The following is a 14740-nucleotide window of genomic DNA, read 5'->3' on the forward strand; positions in this document are numbered from 1 at the left end:
CTAATTTTTGTATTTTTTGTAGAGATGGGGTGTTGCCACATTGCCCAGACTGGTCTCCAATTCCTGAGCTCAAGCCATCAGCCTGCCTTGGCCTCCCAAGATGCTGGGATTACAGGTGCGAGGCACTGCGCCTGGTCCTCAATGTTTTCTTAAAAAATGTAGTTAGGCTGGGCGCGGTGGCTCACGCCTGTAATCCCAGCTCTCAGGGAGGCCGAGGCGGGCGGATCACGAGGTCAGGAGATCAAGACCATCCTGGCTAATATGGTGAAACCCCGTCTCTACTAAAAATACAAAAAATTAGCCGGGCGTGGTGGTGGGCACCTGTAGTCCCAGCTACTTGGGAGGCTGAGGCAGGAGAATGGCGTGAACCCGGGAGGCAGAGCTTGCAGCGAACAGAGATCACACCACTGCACTCCAGCCTGGGCGACAGAGCAACACTCCGTCTCAAAAAACAAAAAAAATGTAGTTAGGCCAGGCACGGCTGCTCATGCCTGTGATCTCAGCACTTTGGGAGGCCAAGGTGAGTGGGTCACCTGAGGTCAGGAGTTCAAGACCAGCCTGGCCAACATGGCAAAACTCCATCTCTACTAAAAATACAAAAAGTAGCCAGGCGTGGTGGCGGGTGCCTGTAGTTCCAGCTACTTGGGAGGCTGAGGCAGGAGAATTGCTCGAACCCGAGAGGCAGAGGTTGCAGTGAGTGGAGATCACACCACTGCACTCCAGCCTGGGCGACAGAGTGAGACTCCGTCTCAGAAAAAAAAAAAAAAATGTAGTTAAGTTCTTCCTGTATAGCCTGTCTTTTTCCACTTACCAGGTCTTGCTTCTGGGGTTCCAGGGCAGTTGCCAGTATTTAACCCTGTTCCCCGCTCCCTGTAGAAGAACGCCTGTGCCATGCTGAAGGACGGGACTGCAGGCTCGCACTTCATGGCCTCTCCGCAGTGTGTGGGCTACGGCCGCAGCACAGCGGCCCCCCTCACGATGACTATGTGCCTGCCTGACCTGAAGGAGATCCAGAGGGCTGTGAAGCTCTGGGTGAGGTCACTGGATGCCCAGTCGGTCTACGTTGCTACTGATTCTGAGAGTTATGTGCCTGAGCTCCAACAGCTCTTCAAAGGGAAGGTATGTGTGGGCCAAGTGGGAGTGCAGTAGGAAGGGAATGAAAGGAGGAGCCAGGATGGTCCCACTGCCCACTGCATGCTTCACGGGCTCCCCTACAAGCCTTTTGCGTGGACCTACCATTCCTCTTCAGTTCCTACCCTCCTTCAAACTCCAGCTCAGAGGCCTCCTCCGTAGTCTTTCCAGGTTTTCATCCACTCCTGGAGCTCACGTATCCCTGCTGGGACCTTCGCGGCCCTGTATCATTTCTTCTCTTGGGCACTTTCTGGACTGTATGAGACTGGTGTAGAAATATGTCTTATTTCCTCCCAGGAGCTGTGGTCTCCTTGAAGGTAGGCTCCAAGGCTGACTCACTGTTAGATTCCTTGATGTCTAGCCTGGTGCTTCAACCTCTTTGGGACTGAAACCCTGCCTTACCATCACCAGTGTCTAGTACAGTGCCTGACACTTAGTAGGCAGTCAGTTTGTTGAATGAGGTTGTAGAGAGTGGGCTCTGGGGAGAGATCCAGTATAGTGGAGGAGTTAATAGCAGAGACTCTGGAGTCAGAGAACTTGAATTTACCCACTGTGCAGCCTTGAAAAAGTTATTTGACGTCTCTGTGCTTCTGTTTCCTCATCTGTAAAATGGGACTGAATAGTACCTGTCTCATAGGGCAGTTGTGAAGATCAGATGTAAAGAAATTGAAACAGTTCCTGCTACAAAGTAAGTGCTAAATAAAGTTAGCTATCATCAATAGTAGAAATTGGTGGCTGATGAATGAAGGAAAGGATCTTTGTGCTTAGCAAACCGTTGAAGAAGCCGTGAACAGTGAGTATTCAGTACATGAGTAAATACTAGAATGTTCTTGGTCAGTGCTTACTGTATCAGTGAAGAGTAATACTCAGGCAATGAGTGAGTACGTATTGATAAAATGACTGAATTAGTATTAAGCATTCCATAGGATTTTGTAGGATGAGTGAAAACCGTAAATGCGTGCAGGCCTTAAGAGGCAGACACTGGGTACTGCTGGCTTTATATCAAGGGCCTCCCGTTCTCTTTCACCCCAGACACACAGGAAGCTCCAGCACAGAGAGGAAGTGCTAAGTCAGCACATTCTAATCTCCTCCCCACCTACAGAACAGAAAATCAGAGCTGGGGCTGGGCACAGTGGCTCATGCCTGTAATCCCAGGCCAAGGCAGGAGAATTGCTTGAGGCCAGAAGTTCGAGACCAGCCTGGCCTAACATAGCAAGACCCCCATCTCTATTTAAAAAAAAAGAAAGAAAGAAAAGCAGAAGAAAAATATAATTAAGAGAAAATCAGAGCTGAGAGATCTCAGGGGTTGTCTAACCCAACCCCTCTATTTTATAGCTGAGGAAACCAAAGTCCCAAGAAAGGATAGAGTTTACCCAAGCAGTCCCAGAGCTAATTATAATGGGCATGACACAGAGTGGGTAAGTTTCAGAATGTGAGTGGAATTGTTTGGGGGATTTTGGCCATGATTAAACTGGTATTATTTCTTTGCTACAATCCAGATAGCAAGATGATGATTTTTGTTACATCAGAAATCTCTGTGGAACAGCAAAGCACTTTCAGCCCCAACTCTGCCCACATTCCCCCCACCTACCTACAACCCCCAACTACCTCTGTACTAAGCTGAAGCATTTGGAGAGTCCCAGGGAGTTTTTTTGTGAGTTTTTGGAGTCAGTGTATCTGTTACACCTTGAACCTCTTGCCATTTTCTATTTCCTGTCCCTATGCCAGTCTTCTCGTCCCTCCCCACCCCTCAACTCCCTTCTGCATGGGTTCAGAGGCCACCTTTATCCTGAACTAAGCCTCGCTCCTCCATTAAGCTGGTCCAGTGCTGAGTAGGGGTACCAGTAAATAAGATGTGGTCCCGCCCTCCAGGGCTCACATTCTAGACCCAGGAAAAGAGACTGCAGAGAGCTATAACGTGTGCCACAAGGTGGGTTCAGGAGCTTGCTAGAGAGATGGGCAGGTCCATTCATTCACCTGTCCACTCACCAGATTTTTACTGGGGCAGGCTCTGTGCTGGGCCTGGCCAGCAGTGGAGAGCAAATCAACACAGCTCTAGCCCCAGTCAGGGGCAGGAGATGATGCTAATCAGAGAATCACTAAGGAGTGGAAACTATAAGTAGAGATGTGTGCTCCAAAGTAGAGCAGCAGGGTTCTGTGAGAGTGAAGAGCAGAGGATGCTGGCCTAGGCTAGAGGGCCAGGGAGCGCTTCCCCAAGGAGGCACCACTGAAGCCGAGATGCGAAGGAGAACTAGGAGCTAACCAGGTAAAGGGAGGTGCACCCTGAAAAGCATAGCATGCGCAAAGGTCCTGAGGAGGGCGGGAGCCTGGGTAGGGGCTGGATGATGGGGGTGGGATAAGAAGAGGCCCAGCGAGGGCCTTGTAGGCCATGTTCACAATTTGTCACCCTTATCTGAAGGGCAATAGGGCATCATTAAAGGGTGTTCCACTTGGAGGGCGGGAAGGACAGGTGCGAAGTTATCTCGAAAAGTTTCTTCTGGCTGCTCTGTGGTGAGCAGACCAGGAGAGGCAGTGAGGGGACCAGGAAGAGGCTGTTGCAGTCCATCAGGCAAGAGATTGTGATGATTAAGAAGGGCTCACCTTTGGGGAATATCTCGGGGGTAGACTGGACGGACCTTGGGCTTGGATTTGGGGTACATGGGAGACGGAGGCATCCAGCCCAGAATTGGAAGGTGTGGAGCTCTCTGTTCCCCTCTCTGGTTTGGTGGGGAAATCCATCAGGCCAGGGCTTTAGGAAAAACAGAATTTGAGCTTAGCCTTAAGAGTCTGGTCAGGCCAGGCACAGTGGCTCACGCCTATAATCCCAGCTATTTGGGAGGCTGAGGCAGGAGGATCACTTGAATCTCAGAGTTCAAGACCAGCCTGAGCAACATAGCAAGACCCCCTCCTCTAAAAAAATTGTTTTAAATTAACCACGTGTGGTGGTGCACACCTGTAGTCCCAGCTACTTGGGAGGCTGAGGTGGGAGATTGCTTGAGCCTGGGAGGTTAAGACCCGCCTGGGCAGTATAGCAAAAACCCATCTCAAAAAAATAAATAAAATAAAAGAGTCTGGTCGGTATTTTAACGGGTGATGAAGCAGCATTCCAGGCAGAGGGAACAGCACAAGTGAAGATGTGAAGGTGTGAATGGTGTGTTTGGAGCTGAGGCTCCTGGAGCCGGGAAGGGTGGGGTGGGCCTAGGCAGCAGCTAGGCAATGCTTCCCTCAGACACTGAACCATGTCTTCCTCCTCTCTGCCCCTCCTTTTGTGTCTAACTGCAGCCCAGGGAATAAGGTTGGAGGTGTGGATGGCAGGCCTTGGCCTGCAGCCGCCCCAGCTTATATGCTCTGCGCTTCCTCCTACAGGTGAAGGTGGTGAGCCTGAAGCCTGAGGTGGCCCAGGTCGACCTGTACATCCTCGGCCAAGCCGACCACTTTATTGGCAACTGTGTCTCCTCCTTCACTGCCTTTGTGAAGCGGGAGCGGGACCTCCAGGGGAGGCCGTCTTCTTTCTTCGGCATGGACAGGCCCCCTAAGCTGCGGGACGAGTTCTGATTCTGGCCAGAGCACCAGACCCTCTGATCCTGGAGGGACCAGAGTCTGAGCTGGTCCTTCCAGCCAGGCCTGGCAGCCAGAGGTGCTCCAGGATTGCATACTCCTCTTCTCACCTGCCAAAGATGGAGAAGAGTGCCAGGGACCCCTGGAGGAGGGAGACGTTCCATATCCCAGGGCATAGGACTTCCAGGTTCCTAGGAGCAGGAGCATCTCCCATCGCACGTGCTTTCTGCTCTTCTGGGAATTTCTCACACCGGCAAAGCAGTCCAGCCTCCGTCTTCTGGTCTACTCTGCTCTGAGCAGCCTGGGATGCTGAACTCTTCAGAGAGATTTTTTTTATAGAGAGATTTCTATAATTTTGATACAAGGTCATGACTGTCCTAGAACTCTCTGTGGTTTTTGAAAATCAGTGAATTCTATTAACATAGGTACCTAAAGTGACCTTAACTGAATGTGGATGAGGCTGGGGCTGGTGTGGGTCTTTTGGCTGCTTTTCAAGGTGTCCCCCCAATGTGGCCCTCAAGAGCCATCCCCACTGCCTGGCCAGAGCCATTGTTGTCCCCCACTTCCTAGGCCATTTCTGGGGCTTGGGGGATGAATACTGTCCTGTGTTGTAAACACTATGCAAATGGAAGTTATCGGTTGTGGTGCTGTGCAGCGCTCTGTGGGCGACTAAGTGCCACTCACATAGCATGTTCCTGGCAAAGAGCACATACCATCAAGCCACACTATCATGGTATTGTTCTCACAGTCTTTTGGTGGTTGGTGGCCACTGCAAACCTGGCACCATCAGATCTCTTCTGATCTCTTGCCCCAGTGGGGCCTGGTTGGTAGAATGTTGGCATTAGGTTAATATCCAAAGCCTGTTCTCCCAGCCGTCCTCCTGCAGCTGGAGCCTTCAGGCCGTATTCTCACGAGTGAACGTTTGCCAAGGCTCTGACCACACAGAAGATGCCCAGGCCCAGAAACCATCAGAATTATCAGTGGAGAAGCACCTTTTGACTCTTCCCTTCCGATGTAATCTCTGCCAACACCATGAGGCTTAAGGTGCTCTAAGTCATGAGTGTTTTGGTCTCAGATGCTGCAGTTTTAATAATCTATGACTCCTGAGAGCCCATGGTTTTTTGACCTTGTGGTTCTAAAATTCCATGTCTGACCCCTGTAGATCTTTTCCTTGCCATGTCACCTCCCTTGGCCTTTGATCCTTGAAACGTGGCAGAGCCTCCACTGAGCCAGGCCCAGAGCTCCTTGCAGTGCCTTCACCCTTGTTTACCTGTGGGAGGAAACACTTTTTTTGTCAGGGGCAGCCTGGGTCAGAGCTCAGAGGTCACACTGTATCAAAGATCTCAAACAGCAAAGTCAGCATTTGCTATATAGAGCTGCCACCCAACTCTAAGCAGGAGAAACTGTACAGAAAGGGCTTTGCTATTTTTCCCTTTTGGGAAAATAATGAAGTGTTTTAAGTCCTGGGTGGACTGAGAGATGGTTTGCCTGTCCAGACTTGCTCTCAAGCCTCATCCAGAGAAGAAGCTGCAGATGAGGGAGCCCGTACACTCCCTGCTGCCACTAGGTTGTAAGCCTGTGGCTGGCTGGCTGGCTGATTTCATTTTGGAATTCATTTGCCATCCACAGCCTTACACTAGGCATACACGTTAGAGTCTGGGGCTCCAGTGGGGCCATCCTAATTTTTTTTTCCCCCAAGGCAGGGCCTTGCTCTGTCTCCCAGGCTGGAGTGCAGTGGCATGATCATGGCTTACTGCAGCCTTGATCTCCCAGGCTCAAGCGATCCTTCCGCCTCAGCCTCTCTGGTAGCTGAGACTGCATGCCCAGCTCCAAATCACCTTGATTCATATCAGCTGTAATAATCACTTGTGTTCTGAAAGAAAGGGCACCAGAAGTTCTAGCAAAATTCAGTTGTGTTCTGTGAGCTAGCACTTTTTCCTCTGACCCAATTTTCTTACCTATAAAATGGTGATAAAACCCAACAGGTTGTTCAAAGTCCCAGATCAGCTAAAGCATGTATATAAGCACGTTGTAAACTTGAAAGAGACAAAGGCACAAATGTGGCTGTTGATTAATTTGACTGCCTCTCGTTGCTCATCACCTCCATGCCAGGCACTGTGCTTGCTAGGTGCTTTATGGGCATTCTCTTATTTATTCCCCAGCCCTGGGAAATAGGAGCTGTCATTATCCTTCTCTTTCTGCACAAGGAAAAATTAATGCCCTGAGAATTCTCATAATTTTCCCAAGGCTGCCCAGCTGGTGGTGTTAAGCCAGAATTTGAACTCCCAGAGCCAGTTTCCATTAGCCACCATGCTCTGCTGCCTCTAATTCACAGAATGCACTTTCCACCCTGTGTGCCATGGAGGCCTCCTATGGAAAAATGGTCAGCCACCTTACCTTCTACTGGGTACCTGCTGTGAGTCTGCCTAAGCCAGAAGGATTAAGGAGGGGAGGTTACCCAAGAAACAAAGCCTACATGCCGCTTACAGCCCCCATTGGATGGTTACTCAGTACAACAGTCTTTCATTCAGCAGGTGTTTGTTCATCACCTACTATGTGTCAGGCTCTATGCTAGGTACTGGGGATGCAGGAGAGAATCAAGCATAAAGTCTTTGTTCTCAAGGAATTTGCATTCTAGAAAGTAGAAGATGTAATAAATGTACTGTGGGAGGTGTTGATAAGTGCTATAAAGAAATGTAAAGGGTTTGGGAGCAAAAAGAGGGAGTGGATCTATTTTAGATAAGGAGCCCAGGTAAGACCTCTAAAGAGCTGCCATGAAGGAGGGAGGGAGCACATTCCTGGCAGAGAAAACAGCACGTGCAAAGGCGCCGAGACTGGAGTGTGTGCCTGAAGAGCAGCCAGGAGGCGAGCATGGCTGGAGAGGCAGGCATAGGCAGGGAACCGAGCAGCAGGTCAGAGCAGGCGAGCTGACATTCTGCAGCCTGGATGGCCATGGCAGGAAGCTTTTAGTTGGAGAGATACAGGAAGCCTCCTAGGGTTCTGAGCAGAAGAGGGGCATGAGCTGATTCATATTCTGAAGGACCTCTCTAGCTGGCCAGTGCTGAGGAGGATGGAGAGAGAAAGGGTGAAAGCAGAGAGACAAGTGCAGGGCTGTTACAGGGTTGCAGGCGAGAGACTAGAGTGCTGGGCTCCCCTAGACTAGGACTCCAGTGCCCTCTCCCAAGAGACAAAGGCCATTGCATTGAAGGAGGTGGGAAATGGTTAGATTCTGAACATATATAATTATTTTTCAGTCTTTTTCAAAGATACAAATATTTACATAGTTTTAATCATGCAATATGTACAATTTAATGTCCCAGTGTTTTACTTAATAGTGTATCATGTTTTCCCTGTTGGTATGTAGCCTGGATAAATGCTCTTAATTATAAAAAATTCTACCAAGGAATGTTCCATAGTTTATTGTTTTCCTATTATGAGAATTTAGGCTAAGTGCGGTGGCTCATGCCTGTAATCCCAGCACTTTGGGAGGCCGAGATGGGCAGATACTTGAGGTGAGGAGTTCAAGACCAGCCTGGCCAACATGGTGAATTATCTCTACTAAAAATACAAAAAAAATAATAATAATAGCCAGGCGTGGTGGCACATGCCTGTATTCCCAGCTACTTGGGAGGCTGAGGCAGGAGAATGGCTTGAACCTGGGAGGTGGAGGTTGCAGTGAGCCGAGATGGTGCCACTGCATTCCAGCCTGGGCAACAGAGCGAGACTCCATCTCCAAAAAAAGGAGACTTAATATGCCCCCAATTTTTCACTATTGTTATTTGAAAAAATATTTTTATTTGTAAGAGTTTTTCTTTATTTAAAATGTTCATTAATAAAGTTGTTGGACAGGAAGCAAAAAAAAAAAAAAAAAAGTTGATTAAGATAAATTCCCAGAAGTGAATTTGTTGGGTCAAACACTTAAAACTTTTTGTTATGGAAGAATTCAAATATAAATAAAAAATTGTGAGTAATAAAATGAACTCACAGTTTCAACAATGACCCACATTTTACCAGTCTAGTTTCATTGACTCTTCCACACCCAAGTCTGTTTGCTAGAATCTTAAAGAAAACCTAAATGTGTGTTGAAAGAAGAGCCGACAGGATTTGCTGACATGCTGAATGTGGACTGGGAAGGAAAGAGGAGTCCAGGGTGCTCCAAGATTTAGGGCCCAGGCACCAGGGAGTTGTCCCTGACTTGCAGAGTGACCTTGAAGCAAATCCCTTCACCTCCGCATTCCTCACCTCAGCATGACAGGTGCTAATGGTCTAGGCAGTGCTTCCCAAAGGGTGGTCTTCAGAGGTTCCTTCCAGGGCTGGTTGATAAGGCAGATTCCCAGGAGCCACCCTGAACCTGAGAATCAGAATGTCTCGGGGGTAGTGCCCAGGAATCTGCCTTTTCACAAGCACCTGCAAGTGATTTGGATACCCAGTGGCCCAAGACCTGAAACTGTGGTCATCAGACCAGCAGCATCAGCATCACCTGGGGGAACTTGTTAGAAATGCAGAATCCCAGGCCCCCGCCCAGAACCACTGAGTCAGGATCTCTGGGGACGCAGCCCAGGAATCTCTTAAGCTCTCTTGGGGCTAAAACTTGAGCAACACTGATCTGAAGGAAGTAGGGATCTCACTGTGTGGTCAGTCAGCCCACTGTAATGGAAGACCTCTGCAGCCCCTCCCTGGCAAGCCTCACGGGTTCCACCAGGCATGGTCAACAAGGTGGCTTTAGGAACTGCCTGCTGCCCAGTTTGTATTGACCTACATCTCCTGTTGTATATTTGTAGGGGCTTTACAACCAGATGATCAAATCTCTCTCATTGTTTTAGGGTCAGACCAAATTTATATATAAGAAAAGGAAGGGAAGCCTGGGCGCAGTGGCTCACTCCTATCATCCCAGCATTTTGGGAGGTTGACATAGGCCAATCGCTGAGCCCGGGAGTTCAAGACCAGTCTGGGTAACATAGGGAACCCCGTCTCTACAAAAAAAATACAAAAATTAGCTGGGCATGTGGCATGCACCTGTAGTCCCAGCTACTCGGGAGGCTGAGGTGGGAGGATCACTTGAGCCCAGGAGGAGGTTGAGGCTACAGTGAGCTGTGATGGCACCACTGCACTCCAGCCTGGACATTGGAGTGGGACCCTGTCTCAAAAGAGAGGAAAAAAAAAAGGGAATTCAATTTTTCAAAATTAAGAAAAGGGAATTCCATTTTTCAAAATCTGCATCTGATTGGATGGAGAAATGGAGAAGCTGGTATTCAAAGGAACCAAAGCTGGAAACACTGTCCTGAAACATCGTAGATCTCCAGAAATATGGAAGGGAGGGGAGAGAGAATAAGAAAATAAGAAAGAGGAGAAAGGACAGAGGGAGGAAGAAAGAGTTGAGTTCTCATTTCCATTTTCTGTTCAAAGAAGCTCAGCAAATAATCTATTAATAGTAACTACAACAACAATAATAATAAGCTTTCACTGGCCTGAAAATAAAGATCCTTCCTCTCCTCAGTTCTCCTTCTGTCCTTAGTGGAATTGACAGAAAAAACCCATAGCCTGAAGGCAAATCCTGCACTCTGGATTATGTTGTCAAAATGAATTCAAATTCTTGCTCGAAACCTGGTTTATTTCAGGGTTGAGACCTTTCCCTTGAAATAACATTATTTAAGGGCAAGCAGGTTTGGTTTGTTTTTACATCTAATCCTTTATTGATCATCAGCCCAGGACGCCAAGCATAACCAGGTAAACAGTGAGAATGGAAGAAACAAAAGGCATTTCCCAGAAACCTCATTCCTCAAGTGCAGTGACTCAGAACAATGCCCACCTGGGGGGCGGCACCCCGGGGAGGATACCCCACCCCTCTGAAAAATCCACCTTTCTGAAAAAAAATTGGCAACACATTGATCCATTTGATATTCATCTCCTTCAGTGTGGGGGATGTTTTCCCCTCTCTGACACTGCACAAGCTGGTTTAGGAGGTCCTGGGCAGGCACTGGCAGAAGGCAAGAATTATCTTTTCAGTTTTTCTCAATCCTGCTAACAATGCCCAAAGAGAAAGTCTCAGTTCAGTGCTATCGTGTCATTAACTCCTCTCTACTGCTTGCTAATAATCTGTCCTTCTAACAGAGTAGACCTCAGAGTCAGACAATCTTAGTTTTCTGGAATTTAGTAACACTATTACTAAGTAAATAAATGAATTGTTTATTTATTTATTTATTTATTTATTTATTTATTTATTTATTTATTTATTGAGACAGGATCTCACTCTTGCCCAGGATGGAGTACAGTGGCTCGATCTTGGCTCACTGCAGCCTCAACCTCCCAGGCTCAAGCCATTCTTTCACCTCAGCCTCGCAAGCAGCTGGGATCACAGGCACGCACCACCACACCAGCTAACTTTTGTATTTTTAGTAGAGATGGGGTTTCTCTGTGTTGCCCAGGCTGGTCTCGAACTCCTGGCCTCAAGGGATCCTCCTGCCTCAGCCTCCCAAAGTGCTGGGATTACAGTGAGCCACTGTGCCCTGCCATTTTATTTATTTTTGATCTTTTGTACTTGTGTTTTTCTGTTTAAAGATGTGATTTAAAAGTTGCCTTTTAAGAAACTTAGGTTACAAAAAGTGAGTTGGTTCAGAGAAAAAGCATTAAGTAAATGGTGTGGCATGAATTATGAAGATAAAGTTTGGGAGATCCTTACTCAGCTGGCCTCTGAAGATAGCTCAAAACAATACCCAAGGGGCTTTTGTGAGAGAAACTCTCCTCACTCTTCACACCTCCACACTATTGTCTAAGCTTTCGCTCTGCTTAAAACATATCGTAAATGTTTCAAGATTCTATGAAATTCTCCTTTTCTGAGCTCCCATAGAACCTTGAAATTGGAATAATAAGTAACATGGGCTGGGTGCAGTGGCCCACGCCTGTAATTCCAGCAGTTTGGGAGACTGAGGCAGGTGGATCGCTTGAGCCCAGGAGTTCGAGACCACCCTGAGCAACAAAGTGAGACCCCCATCTCTACCAAAAGTCAAAAAATTAGCCAGGCATGGTGGCAAGTGCCTATGGTTCCAGCTACTCAGGAGGCTGAGGTGGGAGGATCACTTGAGCCCAAGAGGTTACAGTGAGCCATGTTTGTGCCACTGTACTCCAGCCTGGGACAGAGGGAGACCCTGTCTCAAATAATAAGTAACATGTATTAAATGACTAACATATATCATTTACCATGTGCTACAGTGTTCTAAGCACTTTACATCAATTAACTCGCCTCATTAGAGAATATCCCTAAGAGGTTGCTTTTCTTATCTCCATGTTACAGATAAGAGCACTGAGAAGCAGTGAGGTGAAGCACCCAGCTTAAGGTTGTAGAGCCTGTGAGTGGAAAGAGCTGAGACTTGGGCCCTGGAAGCATGGCACACGCGTCAGTGCCCCAAAGCCACGCATTGTGCTGCCTCTCATGTCATGTTACCCATCAGACCAAATTATTTGCTAACTTGTTTCCCCAGCTGGACCAGAAGTGTCCCCCAGGAATAGGGACCATGCCTGATGCATTTCCCAACATCAGCGCCTAGCCCAGTGCTTGGTTTATAAAAGTGTCCTAAACTTATGGCCGGTCATGGTGGCTCACGCCTGTAATCCCAGCACTTTGGGAGGCCGAGGTGGGCAGATCACCTGAGGTCAAGAGTTCGAGACCAGCCTGGCCAACATGGGGAAACTCTGTCTCTACTAAAAATACAAAAATTAGGCCAGGTGTGGTGGTTCACGCCTGTAATCCCTGCACTTTGGAAGGTCAAGGCAGGCAGATCACCTGAGGTCGGGAGTTCGAGACTAGCCTGACCAACATGGAGAAACCCCGTCTCCACTAAAAATACAAAACTAGCTGGGCGTGGTGGTGCATGCCTATCATCCCAGCTACTTGGGAAGGCTGAGGCAGGAGAATCGCTTGAATCTGGGAGGTGGAGGTTGCAGTGAGCCGAGATCACGCCATTGCACTCCAACCTGGGCAACAAGAGCGAAACTCCATCTCAAAAAAAAAACAAAAGAAATACAAAAATTAGCCAGGTATGGTGGCAGGCCCTGTAATCCCAGCTACTTGGGAGGCTGAGGCAGGAGAATTGCTTGAAACTGGGAGGCAGAGGTTACGGTAAGCCAGGATCAAGCCACTGCACTCCAGCCTGGGCAACAGAGCAAGACTCTCTCAAAAAAAAAAAAAAAAAAAATATATATATATATATATATATTCACTCATTCAACCCATATATGTGCATGTGTACATATACATCTGGCATCATGGAGGGTTCATAGAGGAGATAGGAGTTGAGTCAAATGACGGGTATGATTTTAACAACCACACATGGGAGATAAGAAAAGGAATTATAGATGGAGGGATTGCATGAACAAAGGTGCTGACCCAAGTGTTGAGAGCTAAGTCTGTGGGGAGCAGCAAGCAGTGCTGGCCGTAGTTTAGGGAGGTGGAGACAGGAGATGAGGCAGCATCGGGAGGTTTGAGCCATGTGAGAAGGCTCTGGAATGCCAAACTAAGAGGTTTGGTCCTTACCCTTGGGGATCTTAACCAGAAGTTGTCTCAGGATTAGAGGCAAATACATGGGGTAAGGGTATGAGCAGGGGCTTTGCAGGACTCACTAAGGGCCCTGAGGCATCATAGGAGTGAAAGGGTCCCCATAGTGCCCCTTGAGGACAGTGCCAAAAGGCAGGACTTTGGCTGCATAAATTAGTCAAAAATGTAACGACAATAAATTCATGTACAGGGTGAAAAATTCAAAAAGTTCAAAATAATATACCTGTAGTGTGAAAAATAAGTGCCCTCTTGCTAGCGCAAACCCCACTCCAGAGGCAAACACTGCTCAAAGTTTCATGGCCAGGTGTGGTGGCTCACGCCTGTAATCCCACCACTTTAGGAGGTGGAGCCAGGTGGATCACTTGAGGTCAGGAGTTTGAGATCAGCCTGGCCAACGTGGCAAAACCCTGTCTCTACTAAAAGTACAAAAGTCTTGGATTTGTACACTTTGATTTCTGTCCTGGTGCTACAGTGTGCTGGCTATACACAGTCTGGGAGACTTGGCTTCAAATCCCAGCCCAGTCACTAACTCAAGTCATTGTGGGACTCAAACAAGTCACTAGCCTGTCTGAACCTCAGTTTTTGCATCTACAATACAGAAATAGGCCTAGCATGGTGGCTCATGCCTTTAATCCCAGTATTTTGGGAGGCTGAGTCAGGAGGATCACTTGAGGCCAAGAAATCAAGAACAGCCTGAGCAATGTGGCAAAACTCCATCAATACAAAATAAAAATAAAAAATTTAGCCAGGTGTGGTGCTGTGTACCTGTGGTCCCAGCTACTTAGGAGGCTGAGGCAGGAGGATCACTTGAGCCCACAAGGCAGATGCTGTAGTGAGCCGTGATGGTGCTACCGCACTCCAGCCTGGGCAACAGAGCAAGACTCCATCTAAAAAAAAAATACGCACACACACACACACACACACACAGATATATATATATATAAATAATATTGCCACAGTACCTGATGCATAGTAGATGGTTGATAATAAAAGTGTGTTATTATTTAGTGAAATTGCATAACCTTTCTGAAATTCAGATTCTTCAGCTAGGAACCAGCAGTTGGCATGAGGCTGTCAGAGAGATTCCAAAGTTCATGAAAATGCTTTGCAAGTCTTAGGAGGGCCTCAAATATGAAGGATTAAGCATTACTGGGGCTCTGGCAACCCTGCTAGGCATTGCCTGCTATAAGTTTCCTTTACATCTCCCTCTGGCTTTTAAATGTTGTTTGCTCACAGTGAGACCATTTTCTCCCAGCTGTTGCCAGTAAGCAAACAGGAACTCTGAGCACTTTGCCTGCTGGGGAGATGGGCTGGCAGGAGAAACCCCCTCCCACCTCCAAGGGATTAGGTTTCTGAGGAGTAGGGCTTGGAGGGAGTTAAGGACCCAGGCCAATGATGTAGGGGCAGAGGATGGGGAGAGGCAGAGAACTGCCTCTTTGCAACAGGCCCTGGCCTTCTGTGAACTCTTGCCTCCTCTGCAACTGTAAAATGAGGGCTTTG

At 47.9% G+C, this 14740-nt stretch overlaps 1 protein-coding gene across 4 annotated transcripts in view; it reads left to right on the plus strand.

Moving 5' to 3' along the window:
• Positions 1-8095, plus strand: part of POFUT1 (protein O-fucosyltransferase 1) — a 30253-nt gene extending 22158 nt beyond the window's left edge. The window contains exons 6-8 of one of the 4 annotated variants that reach the window (XM_054466927.2): positions 877-1119; positions 2467-2549; positions 4498-8095. In XM_054466927.2, coding sequence (XP_054322902.1) covers positions 877-1119; positions 2467-2549; positions 4498-4501 — 330 coding nt within the window. In that variant the 3' untranslated portion in view covers positions 4502-8095. Of the gene's footprint in view, positions 1-876; positions 1120-1768; positions 2399-2466; positions 2550-2630 lie in introns of those variants that run through there. The other 3 variants (XM_054466926.2, XM_054466925.2, XM_054466928.2) reach the window with 3 other exon arrangements.
• Positions 8096-14740: the final 6645 nt, after the last annotated feature.

This window comes from Pongo pygmaeus, chromosome 21, assembly GCF_028885625.2.
Source record: "Pongo pygmaeus isolate AG05252 chromosome 21, NHGRI_mPonPyg2-v2.0_pri, whole genome shotgun sequence".
Classification (NCBI taxonomy): domain Eukaryota; kingdom Metazoa; phylum Chordata; class Mammalia; order Primates; family Hominidae; genus Pongo; species Pongo pygmaeus.